At 44.9% G+C, this 21,235-nt stretch overlaps 1 protein-coding gene across 7 annotated transcripts in view; it reads left to right on the forward strand.

Moving 5' to 3' along the window:
* PPP2R5C (protein phosphatase 2 regulatory subunit B'gamma) overlaps window positions 1-21,235 on the forward strand; it is a 130,602-nt gene that overhangs the window by 68,409 nt on the left and 40,958 nt on the right. For all 7 annotated transcript variants that reach the window (XR_003969693.1, XM_030319992.1, XM_030319989.1 and 4 more), the window contains one exon: window positions 9,777-9,976. Coding sequence is in view for 6 of the 7 variants with exons in the window: in XM_030319992.1 (XP_030175852.1) it covers window positions 9,777-9,976 (200 nt within the window). In the remaining variant the exon portion in view is untranslated. The remainder of the gene's footprint in view (window positions 1-9,776; window positions 9,977-21,235) is intronic.

Genomic DNA, 21,235 nt, shown 5'->3' on the forward strand with positions numbered 1-21,235 from the left:
CTGGGGTCATGGGATCGAGCCCTGTATCGGGCTCCATGCTGGGTGTGGAGCCTGCCTGAGATTCATTCATTCATTCATTCTCTCTCTCTCTCACCCTCCCTTCCCTCCCCCTTTGCCCTCTGCCTCTCTGCTCTCTCCCTCACCTGCTTCTGCACACTCCTGCTCTTAAAAAAAAAAAAAAAAAAGAAAAGAAAGAAAACACCAAAAAGAATAAAATACCTAGAATAAATTTAAACTTAACCAAGGAAGTGAAAGACCTATACTCTGAAAACTGTAAAACACTGATGAAAGAAATTGAAGATGACCAAATGGAAAGATATACCATGCTTATGGATTGGAAAAATTAATATTGTTAAAATATTTATACTACCCAAAGCAATCTACGGATTCGGTGCAATCCCTAAGTACCAATAGCATTTTTCACAGAACTAGAAAAAATAATACTAAAATTTGTATGGAACCACAAAAGACCCTGAATAGCCAAAGCAATCTTGAGAAAGAATAACAAAGCTGGGAGGTATCACAATTCCAGATTTCGAGTTACGCTACAAAACTGTAGTAATCAAAACAGTATGGTACTGGCACAGAAATAGACACATAGATCAATGGAACACAATAGAGATCCCAGAAATACACCCATGCTTTTCTGGTCAATCTATGATGAGGCAGGAATATATAATGGGGAAAAGACAATCTCTTCAATAAATGGTGTGGGTAAAACTGGACAGCTACGTGCACAAACACAAAACTCAAATGGATTAAAGGCCTAAATGTGAGACCTGAAATCATAAAACTGCTAGAAGAGAACACAGATAGTAATTTCTTTATTGGTCACAGCAACATTTTTCTAGATATGTCTCCTAAGGAAAGGGAAACAGAAGCAAAAAATAAACTGTTGGGACCGCACCAAAATAAAAAGCTTTCACACAGCAAAGGAAACAGTCAGCAAAACAAAAAGGCAACCTACTGAATGGGCGAAGATATTTGCAAATTGTATATCCTGTAAGGGGTTAATATACAAAGTATATAAAGAGATTATACAACTCAACATCAAATAACAGTCATCATCATCATCGTCAATTACAAAATGGGCAGAGGTCCCGAATAGACATTTTTCCAAAGACGTACAGATGGCCAACAGGCACATGAAAAGATGCTCAGCATCACCCATCAGGGAAATGCAAATCCAAAGCACGATGAGATACCACCTCACACCTGTCAGAATGGCTAGAGTCAAAAAGAAATAACAAGCGTTGGCAAGGATGTGGAGAGAAAGGAACTCTTGCGTACTGCTGGCGGGAATATAAATTGGCATAGCCACTGTGGAAATCAGTATAGAGATCCCTAAAAAAAAAAGTAGGATCTGTTATCCCACTAGGAAGTATTTACCCAAAGAAAATGAAAACGCTAATTCAAAACGATACGTGCACCTCTGCATTTATTGCAACATTATTTACAATGACCAAGATTTGGAAGCAACCCAAGTATGCACTGATAGATGAATGGATAAGGAAGGTGTGTGTATATATATATACCTGTACATATATATATATATACACGTATATTATATATACATGCACACGTACAGACAGTGGAATATTACTCAACCATAAAAAGGGATGAGATCTTGCCCTCTGCAACAACATGGATGGAGCTGGAGAGTATAACGCTGAGTGAAATAAGTCAGACAGAAAAAGACAAATACTATATGTTTTCCCTTATATTTGGATTCTCGAAAATCAAATGAACAAACAGCTGGACGAACTGTTGCTAGAGGTTGCTTATGGTTGCTGGAGGGGAAGATGTGGGGGGTATGGACAAAACGGGTGGAGGGGAGATGGACGTACAGGCTCCAAGTTGTGGAATGAATATGCCACGGGAATCAAAGATACGGCCCAGGGAATATCGTCAGTGGTATATGCTGTGTTGGCTGGTGACAGACGGTGGCTACACTCGTGGTGAGCACAGCGTCAGGTATAGAGTTGTTGAACCACTGGATCGTGCACCTGAAGCTAACGTCACGTGTGTCAACCGAACTCAAATTTTTAAAAAAAAGTCCTTTTCCACTTCTTTCTTGACGTAAGATATTCTTCTGTACTATTTTCTGAAAGCATTAGGGTTTTGTGTTTCAAATTTAATTCATAACCCACTAGGAGCTTTTATATATACACAATATATATATTATATATATGTAACGTGACCCAGTTTCTTCTTTCCTTCTTCCTTCCTTCTTCCCTCCCCTATTTCCTCTCCCTGGGTACCTAGTTGTCCCAGTGCCATGTATTTAAATTTTAAAGACTGACTTTTCTTCACTATTCTGCAGTACAGTTCTGCCATAAATCAAGAATCTGTATATGCCCATGCCTGTCCGTGGGCTCTGTTCTCTGTGACTTGGCTGTTTTCCTTAATGAAGCTTCACAGTAAGTCTGCATTTCCAGAACAGTGAGTTACCCCACCCTATTAAAGACCTTCTCCAAGAGGGTCTTGGTTTGTGTTGACCCCTTACGTTTCCTATGCATTTTAGGATCCGCTTGCCCAGTTCCATGAGTCCCTGATGGGATGTGGATTGGGGCAGCGCCGAATCTCTAAGTCAGCTTCTTCATCTGGGGAATGTTATGTACAGACTCCTGGTGGCTCCCTCAGGCCCAGCGGGATCTGGTGGGAGCTTCCCTCCAGGCTGGGAGAGGTGAAGGGAGCTGCTCTCGCCACATCCTGGCAGGTGGCTCAGGCAAGAAAAAGAACACCATCGGTCTTTGCAGATGAAAGGATGGCATACACAGAAAACCAAAGGGATTTACAGATAACTTTATTAGAATTAATGGAGTTAATTAGAAGAGTTAAGCAAAGTAGCTAGATACAGAAGTAATCCCCCAAAACATTTTTTGTGTGTCACAGCAGCAGTTAGAAAAATTAAATCTTTTTAAAGATATCATTTACAGGGGCATCAGAACCTAACAAATACCAAAGAGTAAATCTAAAAAATGTGCAGCACATTGTAAGAGAAAATTATAAAACTTTATTGAAAGACATTTAGGGAAAACTTGAGTGAGCGGGGAAATATTCCATGTCCGTGGATTGGAAGTCTCACTATCGCACAGGCTTCCATTTTTCCCAAATTGATAAAGGGAATTTAAAGGGTCATTAGTAGGGCATCTGGAGGGCTGAGTCGGTTGCACATCCGACTTCAGCTCAGGTCGTGACCTCGCGGTTCGTGAGTTCAAGCCCCGCGTCCGGCTGTGCCGACAGCTCAGAGCTTGGAGCCTGCTTCAGATTCTGTGTCTCCCTCTCTCTCTGCCCCTTCCCTACCTGTTCTCGCTCTCTCTTTTTCCATCTCTCTCTCTCTCTCTCAAAAATATTTACAAAAACATAAAGGGCCATGAATAATCAGCATGGAACAGAGCAAGGTGAAAGAACTTAGTTTAACAGTTACTGAGCCTTATTTTAAGGCTGTAGGAGCTAGGACTTGGGTGTTGGTGCTGGGAGAGGCATCAGTGCAGCAGAACGTTCCGGGCCTGCAGACAGGGGATCGAGGACAGAGGGGACGCAGGCAGCAGTGGAAGGATGGGTCATTTCAGAAATGGCACATAAACTTCCTTTTCCAAAAACAAAAGAGTAATGCTGAACTTTGGTTTTCTAGTGGGGGGACCCTGCCATCTGCCTCACTTTGTCATAAAAGAAATAGAGCTCAGTGGAATTTAGCCCACGTTAATGAAGAAGCGCACGTTTACTCCATAGTGTTAGTAACTGAATCCAACTTTATTCCCGCTCACCTTGTACTAAGAATAGATACATCGGAAGGACAAGATGACATCGTAGCTCAAGGTTTGGCTGTCTCCTTTTAGCGAGATTGCTTGTTTGTTCCCATTGTGAATGAGCCATCTCTTGTCTGTGGGCTCACAACTTCGTATTTTCTTAGACCCTCTTGGGGCCTGTGCACCATGCCTTTGAGAAGGCGCCGTGGGAGCTCGCGGAGGTGCTGTGGTTACACTGTGGTCTCTCTCCTTGGAAATCAAGCCGCTTCAGCTGCTTAGCAAACATTCCGGGAGTGACCACAAAGTAGTTGACCGCCCGTGAGCATGAACCTTTGCGGGGAGGGAATCTCTCGAGGTGACATTCTCCAGGCTCATAGTTTTAGCAGTCTCTTTATTTTCTCTTTATTTCATTCGAGTCATGGTTACTTGGAAAAAGCCATTTCCTATGTACCAGAGGGCCTGGTTCTCCTGTCTTTTTGCACCTGTCGTGCTGCAAGTTGGTTCTTTATTGTATCTTGAAGTGTTTTCTTTTCACCGCCAACACTTGTCACGTAGAAGTGGGCTTGGCTGTGTAATCATTTTTCTGTCCGCCAACAGCTCGCATGATGCCTCCTCGCGTATAGCTACAACTCAGTGATGCAGCCTCACCATATCCCACGATTCGTGGTTCAAGCGTGTCATGTCCCCACTCTGCCCCTTCTGAGGGGTGCAGACTGAGGCACACAGAAGCTTGCAGCACCTGTGAAGTTGGCTGTGATACAATTAGTGGCTTAGGAGTGACTTTTTTTTTTTTTTTAATTTTTTTTTAACATTTATTTATTTTTGAGACAGAGAGAGACAGAGCGTGAACAGGGGAGGGTCAGAGAGAGGGAGACACAGAATCTGAAACAGGCTCCAGGCTCCGAGCTGTCAGCACAGAGCCCGACGCGGGGCTCGAACTCACGGACCGTGAGATCGTGACCTGAGCCGAAGTCGGACGCTTAACCGACCGAGCCACCCAGGCGCCCCAGGAGTGACTTTTTAAAGCCTGCCGTGGCTCCTTGCTGCCTGGCGGTGGTCTGCAGACCTGACCACACGTGCCGGCGGCCAAGCAGTCTCAGGCACACGCCCCCACCGTGTGTCCATTTGCAGGTTACGTGTTGGCTCGGCTTACATGTTATTCTCTGCAGAAGAAGGAAGTGTGAATACCTAGAAGTTCTGCGGATACCACCTTGGGCACTCCTGGGGCTCGGCCCCACTTTGAAGGTCAGGATCGGGGCAACGAGCCCATTCCCTACGGCTCCTCTGGTGTCGTGGATACAGGAACGCTGCCCTCCGTCCTGGTGGGAAGCGAGAGCATTAATGGGGTGCCCTCACCCTACTCTGATGGTATAACCTTCCTCGAGCATCCCTGTCAGTTATAAATTACAGGCTTCCTTTCAGTAAGTCTGTTTTTAAAAGAACGACACAGTCATACCTCCGCCTTGTTTGCGCTGTTTCCCACGCCACGGATTAGTGTCTTCCCAGCTCCTAGTGTGTCCCTACATTTTGCTTCTAGGTATCATTCAGGATTTACCTTGAAATAATTGGGAAGGGTCCCAAGTTTACAATAATAGACTCATGAGGACCCTGGCGGGGGTGGGGGGAGCGGGGGGGCTGCTGAAAGGTTTATACAGACCCAGGGTACCTTGTGTGTGGTTTTATCTGTGTAGGAGAATGTAATAGCTCCTAACTTAAGAAATAATAAACCAAAAACCATAAAATACCTAGGAATAAATATAAGCAAAGAGGTGAAAAATCTATACGCTGAGAACTGTAGAAAGTTTATGAAAGAAATTGAAAAAGACACAAAAAAATGGAAAAAGATTCCATGCTCCTGGATAGGAAGAACAAACATTGTTAAAATGTCGATACTACCCAAAGCAATCTACATATTCAATGCAATCCCTATCAAAATAACACCAGCATTCTTCACAGAGCTAGAACAAACAATCCTAACATTTGTGTGGAACAGAAAGACCCCGAATAGCCAAGGCAATCTTGAAAACGAAAACCAAAACTGGAGGCATCACAGTCCTACTCCAAGACGTATTACAAAGCTGTCATCATCAAGACAGTATGGTACTGGCACAAGAACAGACACTCAGATCAATGGAACAGAATAGAGAACCCAGAAATGGACCCACAGACGTATGGCCAACTAAACTTTCACAAAGCAGGAATATCCAATGGAATAAAGACAGTCTCCTCAGCAAGTGGTGCTGGGAAAGCTGGACAGCGACATGTAGAAAAATGAACCTGGACCACTTTCTTACACCAGACACAAAAGTAAACTCGAAATGGATGAAAGACCTAAACGTAAGACAGGAACCCATCAAAATCAACACTTCATCGACACATTCTGAAACACTTGTGTCGATGTTTTTAGTCTGTATGCAATTTAAAATTAAAGTGAGCCACTGTCCCTCATGGGCAAAATTCAAAGTCCATTTTTTTTTTTTTTTTTATTCTGCTTCATGGAGGTAACGTAAGGTTTGGGTCAAGTCCAGCGTCGTGGTTTATTACTTAAGAGTCGGGCGGCCTTGAATACTTACTGAATACAGAAGTGTAAGGTACCCACAGTGCCAGGCCTGGTTAGTTTGGTAACATTCGGTTCACATTACAGGGATGATCAGAAGAGTAGAGTCAAGTACAGGTTCAAGTCTGTCACACCTCTTTTCCTTCTTTCAGATTAGCAATGCTAATTTAGAAGTTTGGTTTGGGGGGATTTTTTTTTTTTTTTTTTTTTTACTCTTTAAACCATGAAATTGTAAAAGCCAAATGAGGTTTTAGGAAATAGAGTTCATGAGATTAAATTTTTTTAAATATTTATTCATTTTTGACATTGAGACAGAGCATGAGTGGGGGAGGGGCAGAGAGAGAGGGAGACACAGAATCCGAAGCAGGCTCCAGGCTCTGAGCTGTCAGCACATAGCCCAACGCGGGGCTCGAACTCAAGAACGGTGAACTCATGACCTGAGCCGAAGTCGGACGCTCAACCGACTGAGCCACCCGGACGCCCCAAGAGTTCATGAGATTATCATCATGACAGACTCTTTTATAAACTATAAATGAAAATAGTACAGTAACAACTTAACTGTCTGGAACCTCGGAAGAATTGACATAAGTGCCGGAAGGCTGAGATCTTACTGTCTTTTAGAAGAATTTTAGATAGAAAACTTTAAATCTGTTTCACTCTGCTCTTCCTCCTTAATCAGAATAAATTTGTTTTAGTGGTTTTGGTGATAACCTTGTCTTTATTCTGAATGTCAGTTCTTATCACTGTGTTAAAGGAGTGAATGATGCTCTCAGATGCTTTTGAGGTAGGTGAGACCTAATGACACCACCCTGGAGGACCCCAGGCGTGCCCTTGCTTTCCAGTACATTATGCTGCCATATCTGGATCTGCCACTTAATGGCGTGGTGGCCCAAGGCTGTTGAAGCTCTCCGTGTCTGGGTCCTCATGTGTCTCTTGGGGTAAACACAGCCTTCTTCGTTTTCTCCAGCGTCAAGAGCCTGAGAATCCCAGATAGGTTCCAAATATACAAGCCGTGACTGCAAAATGAACTCATTGAGGTGATCCTAGCAGACCGGAGGATGAACCAAGCTGTAGAGTTAATTGAGTGAGGATTGAAGTCAAGCAAGGAGGTAATTCAGAAAAGGAAACCTTTTCATTGGGAGAGGTTGGGCCCAAACACCGTAGCGGTCGTCACTCGTTGAAAATGATTCAACAGACAGACACCTACTACCCAGAATGTTTATGAATCAAATTCTGGTTCTGCAAGCCTCGTTACTGGGCGTTAGGGGTGCACGGAGAACTAGAAAACGTAGTCACCTGGCCCGTGCGTTCGGGGAGCATGTGGGGGGAAGCATGAGATACTAGGCAGAATAGCTGAGATGCGGGAAGCAATAGCTAGTGCGCAGCGCCCGGCTCGGAGCGCGGCCCGCGGCTGACTAGGTTGGCAGTGCCCTGAGCAGGAAGCGGGCAGCTGGTGGCAGGAACGAGGAGGAGCCGGGAGGACACTCGGGGCGAAGAGGGTGAGGGCGCGAGCACTGAGGCAGGAAAGCCCGAGGACCCGGAGGTGCGCCCTGGGCGCAGGTGGGTGTGGGGTCTCAGCTCTGGGCCCGGGACCCCTTCACACTCCTAAACGTTATGTAGGACCCCCGACGAGCTTTTGTGTATGTGGGTTTAGCTACCGATATTGACCATGTTCCAAATGAAAGCAGAAAAGATAAAGTGTATATTTATTAATTCATATAAAAATAACAAAACCGTGTGCTCGCTTTGGCAGCACGTATCCTAAAATTGAAAATAATAAACCTCGGGGCGCCAGAGTGGCTCAGTCGGTGAAGCGTCTAAGTTTGGCTCAGGTCACGATCTCGAGATCCCTGAGTTCGACCCGGCGTCGGGCTCTGTGCTGACAGCCCAGAGCCTGGAGCCTGCTTCCGATTTTGTGTCTCCCTCTCTGTCTGCCCCTCCTCTGCTCGTGCTCTGTGTCTCTCTATCTCTCAAAAATAAGTAAACATTAAAAAAATAATAATACAGTAAGCCTAGCGCATGTTAACAGAAATAACGTCTTTATGAGCAAAGCCATATTTTATGAAAGAAAAACAAATTAAGTGAGAGAGTGGCATTGTTTTCTCTTTGTGCACATCTCCCTCCTGCCTGGCTTACTAGGAGATCGCCGGATTCTCCCGTCTGCTTCTGCATTCAGTGTGTCGCCGTGTGTCTTAGTTGAAATGTATGAAGACACATGTTTGGGGAAGCTGGGGGCGAGTTCCTTAATATCCTTTGCACGTAGTTCCAGAATTTTCTTTGATATTACACCAAAACCTAAACAGGCAGTTTCTTGAAGGAATCTGTGATGGGGAATCTGAAACCATATTAATGAGCCGAGCATACATTTTATTCCATTAAAATCCAGTGGAAGGACTTGCACTTTGAGTGCCCTGGAAGGACCTTGTAATGCCATTTATCGATCACTTTGAAGATACTGGTTCACTGAGTTTTGCAGACCTTCTGAGACACTTTGCAAATGTCGGACACATTTCAGTATGTGTATCGAGAAACCTCACTCATTAGCGTCACCCCCAAAGCTCATCTTCACCCCAGGGAAGCCGTCAAGCTCACGCTGGCAGATAGCTTTCCAGACGTTCCAGAATCCTGGAAAATCGTCCAGAGCTCTGCCACTTCCCAGCCCTAAGGTGGCCCTCCAGACTGGTCTCTTCCCTCTGTTGTGTCACTGTACAGATAACCTGAAAAAACACGTGTCCATACGGAGAAAGCTTGTAGGATGGTCCCTGCCCAGGCAGGCACCCACTGTGTAAAGGCGAGTGCTACGACTTAGGACTCTGCACTGTTTCTGTGCTGCCGTCACCACTAAGATCACCAGGCGTCGTGTCTGGTGTGAGTTGACTGGAGCCCAGAGTAAGGGACGAAAGGTGTTTTGTGGAGCGCCAGAGCGACTCCGTGTGTTTGCAGCCGCTCGTTCTGACAAGCCTCAAACTGATGGCACTTGCTCCGTGTTTGCAGGAAGCCAGGGGACACCTGTGTGCCCTCCCCCCGTCACCCTCTTCACCTCGCCCTACCTGCGTCCCCGGGTGTCGCTGGCGTGGGCGTCGGTGCCCCTCGCCCCACACTGGGGCCTGCGGTCTGGCTCTCGTTACGTGGCCCGGCACGGTGCCAGCCTGTGGTGACAGCCAGCAGTCAGGCGGTCGTGGCCGAATGAGGGAACGCATCCAGAGGGCGTATTCTGAACAGTAACCTCGATGTGGTTTCGGAGAGTAAACGGTATAGAAACGTTCTCATAAGCGCATGAGCTGAGCCGTTGACGGGCTCTCGTTTTTCTGTTTGGGGAATGTCTGACCTCTCTTCACCCCCACCCCGTCCCTTCCCTCGAGTCTCTATTAATTCAAAATAAAAATAGTAGAAGGCTTAGAAGCGTTTCACAGTGATTGTGGGTTAAGCATCTTTGCGATCAATATACTTTGCTTTCTGCTTTTCAGATGTTCCTCCTGCTGATCAAGAGAAGCTTTTTATCCAGAAGTTGCGTCAGTGTTGTGTCCTCTTTGACTTTGTTTCCGATCCACTGAGTGACCTAAAGTGGAAGGAAGTAAAACGAGCTGCTTTAAGTGAAATGGTAGAATATATCACCCATAACCGGAATGTGATCACAGAGCCTATTTACCCGGAAGTAGTCCATATGGTAAGTGGTTACAGTCTGACCAGTGCGTCCCGACCCTGAGTGACACACAGGGCTCTGGCGTCCTTAGCACAAGCCGAGACGTTTGAGCCTAACACACTCCCCACAAAGAAGTCCTCTTGTTGCAAAATTTGTACTTGAAGAATGGAAGTCTTCGTAATGTGTCCTGTGTTGTAACGATAACAGTTGAGGGAACTGGGTACCTTCCAGGGCCAGTCGAAGTGTCCTGTGTGTTAACTCCCACGAGTACCCTATGGGCCACATACATTAGAGCCCTCATTTGAGCGTACTATCTTACCCTCTTTGATGTAATAGTGCTCACTATAATTTAGAAGTAAACATGTTGTCCATACTTGTGCAGGAAAACTTTAATGATGGGGCAGAGTTAAAACAGTGATGGGACCAGGCGCCTGGGTGGCTCAGTCGTTTGAGCGTCCAGCTTCGGCTCAGATCATGATCTCACGGTTTGTGGGTTTGAGCCCCATGTTGGGCTCTGTGCTGACCGCTCGGAGCCTGGAACCTGCTTCGGATTCTGTGTCCCTCTCTCACTCTGCCCCTCCCCCACTCATGCACTGTCTCTCTCTCTCTCTCTCTCTCTCTCTCTCTCTCTCTCTCTCTCAAGAATAAATAAACATTGGGGCGCCTGGGTGGCGCAGTCGGTTAAGCGTCCGACGTCAGCCAGGTCATGATCTCTCGGTCCGTGAGTTCGAGCCCCGCGTCGGGCTCTGGGCTGATGGCTCAGAGCCTGGAGCCTGTTTCCGATTCTGTGTCTCCCTCTCTCTCCGCCCCTCCCCTGTTAATGCTCTGTCTCTCTCTGTCCCAAAAATAAATAAACGTTGAAAAAAAAAATTTAAAAAAAAAAAAAAAAAAAAAAAGAATAAATAAACATTAAAAAAAAAAAATAGTGATGGGACCGAGCTGGTGTTGGGACAGTCTGCCCTGAGTGGCCGAGATGGCCTCTGTGGTCCTGCGGTTAGTTCATTGTTGGTTTCATTCAGGCCCAAATCTCCGTTCTCTGGTCACCTTCGCAGCCTGTTTCTAGGCCCTTTGCAGGATCCCGTTTCACACTTGTGTTGTTTGACACTGAACTTGTTTTCTGTTGAGTGTTTTTTTGAATTGTCGGTGTCTCATCCACCTCTGAAATTAGTACTCCCTGGTTCTAAGGGAGTCCTTGTTGCTTAATATAAAATGTTATATCCTGATTTTCACTGAACTCCTCCTTAAGTTACTGATTTTTTCCCCCAAAGCTACATGTTTCAGAAGTGACTAATCTTATGACCTAAACTATGTTTATTTCTCACTTTAGTGTGTTTGCTTTGGAAAAGATATTTGAAAGCAATGTTCACTTTTGTGCTTTTCATAACCTGTTGTGTCAGAAGTCGCTATCAACTTATTTTAACTTGTTGTTGTTAACTCTTTTAAAGTTGAGAATTTACCAATGTGTGGTCAGCCCAAGGCTGTGAGGTTCCTTCCCCATCACTCATGATGAGTGCCCTGACCTTTTCCTGTTCAGACTAAAGAAAATGGGAGTCTCATTTTTTCTCTCCTTACTTTCAAGCCTCATCTACTTTGGAAGGCCTCCCAAAATGCCAAAATCTCAAAGAAACAACCTAACATTTTCCCTAACACCTTCGTAATTTTGTCATTCACTTTATAATCCTCCTGAAACTTTGTTTTTTTATAGTGCAGGAGAGGGATATAACTTTATTTTCTTATAAAATGATAGAAAAATCATTTGCCTGTACATCATGTGTTGAATATTCCCTTTTCTCCATTGATTTTAAATGCTTCTTTATTGCATATCAAATTTATTTTATCTTTAAATTAAATTCGGGGTGCCTGGGTGGCTCGGTCAGTTAAGCACCTGACCTTGGCTCAGGTCATGATCTCGCGGTTCATGACTTCGAGCCCAGCATCGGGCTCTCTGCTGTCAGTGCAGAGCCTGCTTCAGGTCCTCTGTCTCCGCCCCTCCCCTGCTTGTACGCACGCACATGCTCTCTCTCGCTCACTCACTCAATAATGAATAAACATTTTTAAATTATTTTTAAAAATAATAAATTAAATCCATTTGTTAATACATATTAAATTTATAAGCACATCAATTTGTTACATATTAAATCACATGGTTGGAAGGTTTTTCCATTTTTTTTTTTTTAATGTTTGCTTATTTTGAGAGAGAGTGGGAGCATGGGAGGAACAGAGAGAGGAGAGAGATCCCAAGCAGGCCCCACACTGTCAACACAGAGCCCGACCCGGGGCTCATTCTCAAGAACCATTCTCAAGAACCTGAGCTGAGGGGCACCTGGGTGGCTCAGTCAGTTAAGCGTCTGACTTCAGCTCAGGTCACGATCTCGCGGTCCGTGAGTTCGAGCCCCGCGTCGGGCTCTGGGCTGATGGCTCAGAGCCTGGAGCCTGCTTCCGATTCTGTGTCTCCCTTTCTCTCTGTCCCTCCCCCGTTCATGCTGTGTCTCTCTCTGTCTCAAAAATAAATAAATGTTAAAAAAAAAAATTAAAAAAAAAAAAAGAACCTGAGCTGAGATCAAGAGTCAGACACAAATTACTGAGCCCCCCAGGTTTTTCCATTTTTAAGGAGGGAGGAGGAAGAGTGCAGAACATGCGCCTTCGGTCAGCCTGGTTTGGGTCAGATGCCTGGCTCTGAACCGGGTCCCCTCCCCAGTTCAAATCAGGCCCCCCTGTGTTTACAGTGCACGTTACCTGGACGCCTGGGGGGCCCCGTTGGCTAAGCTCAGGTTATCATCCCATGGTTCGTGGTGGGATCGAGTCCCTCGTTGGGCTCCACGCCGTTAGTGCAGAGCCTGCTTGGGATTCTCTCTCCCTTTCCTTCTGCCCCTTCCCTATTCCTGCTTGCGCTCGCTCTCTCTTTCTCCCTCTCTTTCTCCAAGTAAATAAGTAAACATTAAAAAATAAAAAGAAGTGCACATTACCACAACTGCTCAGGATGCTTAAAGCCCCGGAACTCTTGTTTAGATTAAATTATCGTTACTTCTCTCCCTGTTGATAATTGTGTCCTAACTGGGTTCTCTTCCCGCTCTCTTCACTTTGTCCCCCACCCCAAAAGTCAGGCCGGTCTTTGGAGTGTTGGACAGTTGACCCCCTAAAGTACTTACAGATACTTACTGAGCATCCATTATGGGCCAGGAACTTTTTAGGTGAGGAAATAGACTGGTGGACAGTATTTCTGCCTTCTCAAAGCCTCCCTCTTCGTGGGACAGGCAGAAGGAAGAAAGCACGTAGCCAGGATGGTAGTTGATGGTGGTTTCTTGCCCTCTCAGAAGTGGAGACTGAGTGCCAGACTCACGCGGTCAATAGAAGGCCTCCACCCCCAGCAGTGCCTAGACCCAGCAGAGCAGGTGGAAGAAATGTGGGTCCCTTCCTGGTTCCACCGGATGCCACTTGCTTTGCTGACCCCTGAAGCAGCACTTAGCCAGCCCCCTTGAGTATTGCCTGGTGTGTGTGTGGTCACAGTACTTTTAAAGATGTGAATTTCCACTTAATTTGAAGAATCCAAAGCTCTGTAGATGCTATACTCCTTATGCTACTGCTTTTTTTTTAATGCTCATTTATTTATTTTGAGAGAGCGCACTTGAGCAGGGGAGGGGCAGAGGGAGAAGGAGAGGGAGAGAGAGAATCTCAAGCAGACTGCATGTTCAGCATGGAGCCCAGTGTAGGGCTTAATGCCACGACCTTGAACCCCTGACCTGAGCTGATACGAAGAGTCAGGTGCTCGACCAAGTGAGCCATGCAGGCGGCCCCTGATGCTACTTCTTTTAAATGTGGTGCCTGTTGGGGACGCCCGGGGGGCTCAGTCGTTTGGGCGTCCAACTTCAGCTCGGGTCATGATCTCACAGTGTGAGTTCAAGCCCCACATTGGGCTCCTCGAAGACAGTGTGGAGCCTGCTTTAGATTCTCTCCCCCTCTCTCTCTCTCTCTCTGTCTGCCCCTCCCCCACTCACATGCACGCACTCTTTCTCTCTCTCTCAAAATAGATGAATAAACTTTAAAAATATGTATTTGCCCGTTAGATTGGACTGCTATATAGTTTCTGAACAAATGCATTGAGAAGTCATACATATACGTGCAGTTCACTCATTTAAAATATACAATCCTGGGGCACCAGGGTGGCTCAGTCAGTTAAGCACCCAAGTTTAGCTCAGGTCATGATCTCACTGCTCCTGAGTTTGAGCCCTGCATCGGGCTTTGTGCTTGACAGCTCGGAGCCTGGATGGAGCCTGCTTCAGATTCTGTCCCTGTCACTCTGCCCCTCCCCTGCTCTCTCTCTCAAATATAAAAGAAAATATAAAAATAAATACAGGGGCGCCTGGGTGGCTCAGTCCGTTAAGCATCCAACTTCAGCTCAGGTCACGATCTCGCGGTCCGTGAGTTCGAGCCCCGCGTCAGGCTCTGGGCTGATGGCTCAGAGCCTGGAGCCTGCTTCCAATTCTGTGTCTCCCTCTCTCTCTGCCCCTCCCCCGTTCATGCTCTGTCTCTCTCTGTCCCCAAAATAAATAAACGTTAAAAAAAAAAAAGAGAGAATATTTAAAAAAAATAAAAAAAAGATTAAAAAAAATAAAAATAAATACATACATACATACTTAATAAAATATACAATCCATGGTTTATAATATATTCACAGTACTGTGCAGCCTTCGTCACATCTAATTGTTTATAACATTTTCATCCCTCTAAAAATAAACCCCAAGCCCATTAACAGTCACTGCCAGTCCTTCCTGACCTATCACCCCCAACCTCCGGCAGCCCTTTATTGCCTTTCTGTCTCTCGAGAGTTGCCTACCCTGGACATCTCCTGCCAACAGGGATTATATGATGCGTGGCCTTCCTTCACTGGCATAATGGCTTCGAGGTTCATCCGTGTTGTAGCCTGTATCGCTTATTATTTGTGTTGCCAAATAATATTTCATGCTATGGACACGTACCACATTTTTATTTATCCATTCATCCGTGGATGGGCATTTGGGTTGTTTCTGCTCCTTGGCGGTTACGAGCGACGCTGCCGTGAGCACTCCCGTACGAGCTGCGGTGTGCGTGTGTGTGCTCGTTTCCCTGGAGTATTTACCTGGGAGCGTAGCTGCTGGGTCCCGTGTTAACTGGGTGTTTAACATTTGGAAGACCCGCCAGACTGTCTTCCAAAGCGTCTGCCCCCGGATGCACCCCCACCAGCAGGGTGCGAGGGCTCCGGCCCCCCCCCCCCCCGTGTTGTCCACACTTGCTACTGTCTGTCTGTTGGATGCTAGCCATCGGGGTGGGGGTGTGGTGAGATCTCGCTGTGGCTTTGATTTGCATTTCCCCAGTGAGCATCTTTTCACGTGTGCTGTCTGCTTTTATACATCATGGACTTCAGTCCTAGCGTGAAACAGAGTGTTACGGGTCATCCAGCCCGTTTGTTTTCAGATTGAAAAAACTCCTGAGAACGAGGGTGAAAGGGAACCGGGCCCACAGGGGGGCTCCTGGCGTCTAGAGTCTCAGGCCTAAAGCTCATTATCTCTTCATTTCAGTCTTATTTTAAATCTAACCAACCATCTGTTTGTTTGTTCTTTCGATTAAATTCTCTAGTTAATCTGTTTTTCAGGCATTGGCATTTTGTTCTTATAGTCAGTACACTGATAGAAAAACCACCGTTTTCACAGACACCCGTTTTTACTTTAAGTGACTCAGAGACAAACTAGTGATTCAAATGAACATTAGCAAGCATTTCTCAAAAAATAAACAGAATGAGAATGTCGCTTAAAGGAAAATAAGTGAGAGTGTTTGTTGTCAATGCAAAGTTTGAGCTTTGGGGCAAAAGTTTGAATTTTGAAAAATCTGTATCCACTCAGTGCGAGCACCAGCCGCCCGGGGCCCCGGGCTCTCTCCTGCTTAGATCAGCGACGCTGTGAACAGATGGGATTTTTAGTACATGTGGCGAAATGAGTCCCCACTGGAAGATCTACATGACCCGCTGAACCAGTATTTTCCCCATGACCGATAAATGATGTTCCGTAATCGTTGGTGGGCCAGAGAGCCATTCAGAGTGCAAGAGGCACCATTGGGTTTTAATGTAGAGACCACCTCACCGCTAAGAGAAACTACCATTTGTCAGTTGGGTGTAGCTTCAAAGAAGTCCACGGTTCTCTGAAAAGGACCTATTAATTATTGCTCCCTTTTCCAGCTGCACCACGTAAGAGACATTTACTTCCTGTATTTCAACCAAACCAACATTCAGAGCATAGAAGCAGACATGAGAACCCAGCCGTTTTCTATTAAGCCGGACAGTAAAGAGAGTAGCAAAAATGTAAAAAAATGCCACTCTTCTCGCTACATTTGTGTTTGTTTTGCAAAATACAGTTTGACCCCGAACAACACAGGTTTGAACTGGGAAGGTCCAGTTATACCCGGATTTTTTTTTAATATAAACACAGTACAGTACCATAAGTGTATTTTCTCTTCCTTATGATTTTTTTTAGCATTTTCTTTTCTCTAGCTCACTGTATTGTAAGAATATATATGCTACATATAAAACACGAAATGTGTGTTAATTGATGTTTGTCATCAGTAGGGCTTCCAGTCAGCAATAAGCAATGAGTAGTTAAGTTCTGGGGGGAGTCGGAAGTTATACGCAGATTTTCGACTGCGCGGTGGATTGATCCCTCTAGCCCCTGCATTGTTCAAGGGTCACCTGTATTTTCTGTAACATGAGATTTAATGAAATAACTAACATTGTTACGGAAAATTATTTAAATATTCAAATAGCATTTGTATTGACAAGGTGGGCTTATTTTTTTTTTTCCTTCTTTTAAGTTTATTTATTTTGAGAGAAACAGAGACAGCTTGAGTGAGGGAGGGGCAAAGAGGGAGGGAGATAGAGAATCCCACGCAGGTTCCATACTGTCAGCATGGAGCCCAATGAAGGGTTTGAACCCACGAACCATGAGATCATGACCTGAGCCGAAACCGAGAGGCAGACGCTTAACCGACTGAGCCATCCACACACCCCTGGGCTTAGTATTTTTTAATGGATTCATGTTTTTTTTAATTTTTCTGGTTTAATTTCTAACGCAGTTGACATCAGAAATGACTCATAAGCCAAAGCTCTTTGGGGTCCTCGGTAACGTTTAGGAATTTAAGGGGGTCTGAAAACCAGAGGGTGAGAACCACTCTTCCAGAAGCACACTGCTCCAAGGCAGCAGCAGCAGCACCACCTGGGTGCTTGTTAGAGATGTCGCTTCTGGGTCACCTGAGTGGCTCTGACTTCGGCTCAGGTCATGATCTCATGGTTCATGAGTTTGAGGCCCACGTGGGGCTCTGTGCTGTCAGCACAGAGACCACTTCAAATCCTCTCTCTCTCTCTCTCTCTCTCTCTCTCTCCCTCACCACCCCTCCCCCACTTGTTCTCTGTCTCTCTCAAATTTTTTTAAAAAATTTTTGACGTTCATTTTTTGAGAGACAGAGCACAAGCAGGGGAGGGACAGAGAGAGAGGGAGACATAGAATCCAAAGCAGGTCCAGGCTCTGAGCTGTCAGCACAGAGCCCGACGTGGGGCTTGAACTCAGACTGCAAGATAGTGACCTGAGCCGAAGTAGGACACTTAACGGATGGAGCCACCCAGGCGCCCAAGATACTTTTATTTGTGTGTGTATGTATGTATGTATGTATGTATTTATTATTTAGAGACAGAGACAGATCACAAGAGGGGGATGGGCAGAGAGAGGAGACCCAGAATCTGAAGCAGGCTCCAGGCTCTGAGCCATCAGCACAGACCCCAGTGCAGGGCTTGAACTCACAAACCATGAAATCGTGACCTGAGCCGAAGTCAGACGCTTAACTGACGGAGCCACCCAGGCATCCCAAAATAAATAAACTTAAAACAACAGTAAGAAACTTTGTCTACGTGGTGTGATGGTGGTGCTCTTCTTACCAGGACGCTGGCTAGGTTTCCAGGGAAAATGAGCCCATCATGTCATTGTCCTCTCTACTGCTTGTAAATGACCAGATAGTGCTTTACAAGTCATTTCTTTGATGCTTAGGGTTCAAGTCAGCATTTTCCATTAAGGGCAAAGCAATTCTTCTTGGGTCCCTATGAGGGGTTTACTGCCCACAGACCCAGGGTGATTGTCCTGTACTCACATGAGAGTTGACGTTCTTCTCTGTTTTCACATCTGATACTTACAGTGTGTTCTGGAAAGTACTACGTGTTGTGAGGGTGAAGATGCTTTGGAAATGGGAGAGGAATGCACGTTTTGGTTAAAGAAGATAGTATATTAAGCAGAAAAGCTTCAAATAGTCTACAGATTTCTTTCAAGTGAGGATTTAAATCAGGCATTCCCCTTTCGGCTTCGTTGTTTTTGTTTAGCCAGTCACAGGAGCATGGGTTAGAGAAGCAAACATCAGCAGGGAACTTTCAACATATTAAAACGTGTGGTGCTTTCTGAAATCCAGAGAGGGACTTTTCTACTTTCAGTGTCAGTAATATCAATATCTGCTTTGAGATTTGTTCTTACTATTTTTGGAGAGTCCTCCTTGGCTTAATGTTTTCAAACCATCAAAGAAATGCACGTTTGTTTTCTAATCGAAATACGCACCAGTTAATATTTCTTCTTACTCCACACCTACCCAGTTCTACCCATACCCATACCCATTTCTAGCCAACCGGTGTATGTTTATTATTTCTTCAGAAGGCTTCTGAGAACCCTGGGGGATGACAAATGTGTTTATTATCCTGATTGTATGATGGTTTCCCAGATGTATGCATATGATGAACATGTCAGATTATAGGGGCACCTGGGTGGTTCAGTCAGTTAAGCGTCCAACTTCACCTCAGGTCTTGATCTCACAGTTCGTGGGTTCAAGCCCCACATCAGGCTCTTGGCTGTCAGCGCAGAGCTTGCTTCGGATTCTCTGCTCCCCCCCCACCCCACCCCCAAAAATAAAAACATTTTTTTAAATATCAGATTGTACACTTTAAACACATACCATTAATTGTATCTCAATTATACCCCAGTAAAGCTGGGCGTTTTTAAAGCTCCTAAGTGGAAGAGTATTTCTTTTGATCTAGGGGCACAGTGGAGAAACTCCTGAGATGCTAAGGACGTTGTGAACCGAGGTTTGGGAACTTACGGGCAAGAAGTATCCTTTCATAGCATGTTTTAAAATTAATTCTTAATTTACATACAGCAAAGTTCAGTCTTTTTAGTGAACAGACACATACATATAACCATGTAATCACCACCACGATCAAAATCGAGAGCAGTTTCATTATTTTGCTCCCAAAAATTTATTTTGCTACTCCTTTGTATAGTCAAGACTTCTCCCCTGTTGTCCCTAGCCACCACTGATCAGTCCGCAGCTCTCCCATATCGTGTTTTCCAGAATGTCACGGAGGTGGGCTCATACGGTCTGTAGCCTTTTGAATCCAGCTTCCTTCATTCTGCATAATGTGTTCGAGGTCCACCCCAGCGGTTTGTTCCTGTTAGCTGCTCAGTGGTATCTCACTACATAGACGTACCACGGTTTATCCATTCCCCAGTTGAGGGGCATGTGGGGCAATAGAACTGCTGTAAGTATTCACGTGCAAGTTTTGGACATAGGTTTTCACTTAACTCGGGTAAACAGGCAGGACTCCTGGGTCATGTCATATGTTTAACTTCCTAAATCACTTCCCGTGCCAGCAGGGTGTAAGGATTGAGGTTGCTCTGAGTCCTTGTCAACACCGGGGTCCTCAGTCCTTTAACCTCATTTTGGCTTTTTTTTTTTTTTTTTTAATTTTCAAGTAATCTCTCCACCCGACGTGGGGCTTGAACCCACAATGCTGAGATCAAGAGTCACCTGTTTTACTGACTGAGCCAGCCAGGTGCTCCTCTCATTTTGGCTTTGATTTGCATTTACCTAGTGACTAATGATGCTGAACATTTTTTCCTGTGCTTGTTCATCATTTGTAGATCTTCCTTGCTGAAGTGTCTATTCAGATCATTTGCCCATGTTTTAATTGGGTTGTTTGTTTTCTTATTATTGAGCTGGAGGCTTCTTTACATATTCTACATACAAACCTTTGCCAGTCTACCTTCTTTCAGTCTATGGCTTATGTTTTTATTTTAACCCAGTGTCTTTTACAGAGTTTTAATTTAGATGAAGTCTGACTTATGATTTGTTTCTTTTGGTATCATATCTGAGAAGTCTTTGCCTAACCCAAGCTCACAAAGATATTTCTCTTAAAATGTTTATGGTTTTATAGGGTTTTTTTTAATGTTTGTTTACTTGGGGAGGGGAGGGGTAGAGAGAGGGAGAGAGAGAATCCCAAGCAGGCTCCGTGCTGTCAGCGTGTGAGATCATGACCTGAGCCGAAATCAAGAGTCGGATGCTTAACCGACCGAGCCACCCAGGCACCCCTGTGGTTTTATAGCTGTATATTTTATATTTAGGTCTGTGATTCATTTTGGCTGAGGTTCATTTTGTAGCATATGGCTGTCCAACTATTCCACTTACGGAAAGGACTCACCATTCTTTGAAATGGTTAATTTCTTTTGCACCCTTGTCATAAGTCAGTTGGCCATATTTGTGAGTCTGTTTCTGGACCCTGTTCTGTTGCATTGATTAGGGGTCTTCTCGCCGATACCACACTGTCTTCATTACTGTCATGTCACTTCATAGTAAATTTTGGCATCAGGTAGTGTGAATGCTTTGATCCTGTTTTTCTTTCTCAAAGCTGTTTGCCTATCTAGTTATTTTACTTTTCCATATAAATTTTAGAATCAGTTTGGTTTTATCTACAGACTATCCTTCAGGGGTTTCGATTGGAATCGCACCACTCTGCAGATTTCGGGGAGAGCAGATACCTTACCCATAGTCCATGAACACAGTATGTCTCCATCTTGGCATCGTTTTGTGGCTTTCAGCATACAGATCCTACATGTGTTTTTTTAGGCTCATAAATATTTCATCTTTTGGTGCTGTTGTAATCAGGGCTGTTCATTTTCTAATTGCTTATTGTCTTTTCCTTACAGTTCTGTCAAGTTTTATACCGTGTCATTCAGTGCATAGATATTAGTATTACTTATTGGTTGACTCCTTTATCGTTATGGAGTGATCCTCTTTATCCCTGGTCATCTTAATTGCTCCAAAAACCACTTTGATGTTAATATAGCCACTTCTGCTCTCTCTCTTGACTCATGTGAACCTGGAATGTCTTTTTCCTTACTTTTACTTGTGACCAATTTGTGTTTTTATATTCAAAGCAGGCTTGTTGCTGAC

The sequence above is a fragment of the Lynx canadensis genome, chromosome B3 (assembly GCF_007474595.2).
Source record: "Lynx canadensis isolate LIC74 chromosome B3, mLynCan4.pri.v2, whole genome shotgun sequence".
Taxonomy (NCBI): domain Eukaryota; kingdom Metazoa; phylum Chordata; class Mammalia; order Carnivora; family Felidae; genus Lynx; species Lynx canadensis.